Raw genomic sequence first — 2,994 nt, forward strand, 5'->3', positions numbered from 1 at the left:
GACCATTAACGCTGTTGCTAGCATCACGCGACCGTGTACGCTGTTGCTAACATCATCAAGCAACCGTGAATGCTGTTGCTAACATCAAGCGACCATGAATGCTGTTGCTAACATCATCAAGTGACCGTTAACGCTGTTACTAACATCACACGACCGAAAACGCTGTTGCTAACGTCATCAAGCGACAGTGAACGCTGTTGATAACATCACCACAATCGTGAACGCTGTTGATAACATCACGCGACCATGAACGCTGCTAACATCATCACACAACCGTGAACGCTGTTGCTAACATCACACGACCGTGAACGCTGTTGCTAACGTCATCAAGCGAAAGTGAACGCTGTTGCTAACATCATCACGACCGTGAATGCTGTTGCTAACGTCATCATGCGACCATGAACACTGTTGCTAACATCACGCGACCGTGAACGCTGTTGCTAACATCATCAAGCGACCGTGAATGCTGTTGCTAACATCAAGCGGCCGTGAACGCTGTTGCTAACATCAAGCGGCCGTGAACGCTGTTGCTAACATCATCAAGTGACCGTTAACGCTGTTGCTAACATCAGGCAAACGTGAATGCTGTTGCTAACATCATCAAGTGACCATTAACGCTGTTGCTAACATCACGCGACCGTGAACGCTGTTGCTAACATCATCAAGCAACCGTGAATGCTGTTGCTAACATCAAGCGACCATGAATGCTGTTGCTAACATCATCAAGTGACCGTTAACGCTGTTACTAACATCACACGACCGAAAACGCTGTTGCTAACGTCATCAAGCGACAGTGAACGCTGTTGATAACATCACCACAATCGTGAACGCTGTTGATAACATCACGCGACCATGAACGCTGCTAACATCATCACACAACCGTGAACGCTGTTGCTAACATCACACGACCGTGAACGCTGTTGCTAACATCATCAAGCGACCGTGAACGCTGTTGCTAACATCATCAAGCCGTGAACACTGTTGCTAAGATCATCAAGCGACCGTTAACGCTGTTGCTAACATCACACGACAGTGAATGCTGTTGCTAACATCAAGTGACCGTTAACGCTGTTGCTAACATCACGCGACCGTGAACGCTGTTGCTAACATCATCACGACCGTGAAACTGTTGCTAAGATCATCAAGCGACTGTTAACGCTGTTGCTAACATCACACGACCATGAACGCTGTTGCTAACGTCATCATGCGACCATGAACGTGAACGCAGTTGCTAACGTCATCAAGTGACCATGAACTCTGTTGCTAACATCACGCGACCGTGAACGCTGTTGCTAACATCATCAAGCAACCGTGAATGCTGTTGCTAACATCAAGCGACTGTGAATGCTGTTGCTAACATCATCAAGTGACCGTTAACGCGGTTACTAACATCACACGACCGAAAACGCTGTTGCTAACGTCATCAAGCGACAGTGAACGATGTTGATAACATCACCACAATCGTGAACGCTGTTGATAACATCACGCGACCATGAACGCTGCTAACATCATCACACAACCGTGAACGCTGTTGCTAACATCACACGACCGTGAACGCTGTTGCTAACATCATCAAGCGACCGTGAACGCTGTTGCTAACGTCATCAAGCGACCGTGAACGCTGTTGCTAACATCAAGCGGCCGTGAACGCTGTTGTTAACATCATCAAGTGACCGTTAGCGTTGTTGCTAACATCAAGCAAACGTGAACGCTGTTGCTAACATCATCAAGTGACCATTAACGCTGTTGCTAACATCACGCGACCGTGAACGCTGTTGCTAACATCATCAAGCAACCATGAATGCTGTTGCTAACATCAAGCGACCGTGAATGCTGTTGCTAACATCATCAAGTGACCGTTAACGCTGTTACTAACATCACACGACCGTGAACAGTTCTGCTAACGTCATAATGGGACCATGAACGCTGTTGCTAACATCATCACTCGACCGGGAACGCTGTTGCTAACGTCATCAAGCGACCGTGAACAGTTCTGCTAACGTCATAATGCGACCATGAACTGCTCTCCTAACATCATAATGCAATGCTGAAAAATTCAGGGAAACCTGACAGAAAGGCATTATCTAAGCACATCTGGGTAAAGACTGTCCTCTCTAAGTGTATGTGTGGGGGTGTTTGCACTTACAGAGAGGATTTCCCAGTCCGTGGGTCGATGTAAGTGGTGGTTCTCCGGGTGTGATCTACGAAGTAAGGGATGCCATCGACCGTAAACCTCATCTCCCAACCTTCCGGCAGTGGCTTCTCATTTAGCAAACTGCACAACACAGAAACAGAACCATGAGCTCACTTTAATAAGCATCAGTTTATGAAAAAGACCTTTAATGACTCAATGAGCTGGGCAATAATTACTTATTTAAATCAATACTTCATTGCTCTTCACTATTAAATAAGAAAAAAATTCATTTAAACCAAAATATTTTGAATTTAAAGGTGACATATCATGAAAATCTGACTTTTCCAGGTTTTAAGTGTTATAATCAGGTCCCCAGTGCATCTACCAACCAAGGAAACGTGAAAAAGATTAACCCAGTAACTTTGTTTTGGTAAGCCTTTTTCTACAAGCGTCTGAGAAAACGAGCGCGTCTGATTTCGCTCCCTTGGTGACGTGGCAAAGGGATCTCATTATAATATTAACACCCCTTAATCTTTAAATTTCCACCCACGGTGCCGTCATTGTGATTTTGCAAGCGATAACGGTGTACCAGTTCTAATGCCATGGCGAATGTTTGAGCAAAACATGCTAACTGTTCTGTGTTTGGCTGCACAGACAAGCCTCAGAGGAGACAAGAAAGCAGTGGATTTATTGATTTATTAACTGTATATTGCTGCCGCCACACAGATCTAAAATAAACAAGCGATTTATTTCCCAGCTGTTTACCTTCACAGACATAACCGACTGTTTTTGTAACTCGTGTGGTGTGTTTTTAACGTAAACTTGTGTGTGAATGAGAACTTAGTTTAGTACTCACATGC

General features: G+C 45.0%; 1 protein-coding gene across 1 annotated transcript in view; it reads right to left on the reverse strand.

Annotated features, from left to right (window-relative positions):
* LOC107751942 (E3 ubiquitin-protein ligase Itchy-like) overlaps positions 1-2,994 on the reverse strand; it is a 31,471-nt gene that overhangs the window by 14,250 nt on the left and 14,227 nt on the right. The window contains exon 13 of the mRNA XM_016567732.1: positions 2,147-2,275. Within this exon, the coding sequence (XP_016423218.1) occupies positions 2,147-2,275 (129 nt within the window). The remainder of the gene's footprint in view (positions 1-2,146; positions 2,276-2,994) is intronic.

Source organism: Sinocyclocheilus rhinocerous, unplaced genomic scaffold, assembly GCF_001515625.1.
Source record: "Sinocyclocheilus rhinocerous isolate Xijiao unplaced genomic scaffold, SAMN03320098_v1.1 scaffold1363, whole genome shotgun sequence".
Taxonomy (NCBI): Eukaryota; Metazoa; Chordata; class Actinopteri; order Cypriniformes; family Cyprinidae; genus Sinocyclocheilus; species Sinocyclocheilus rhinocerous.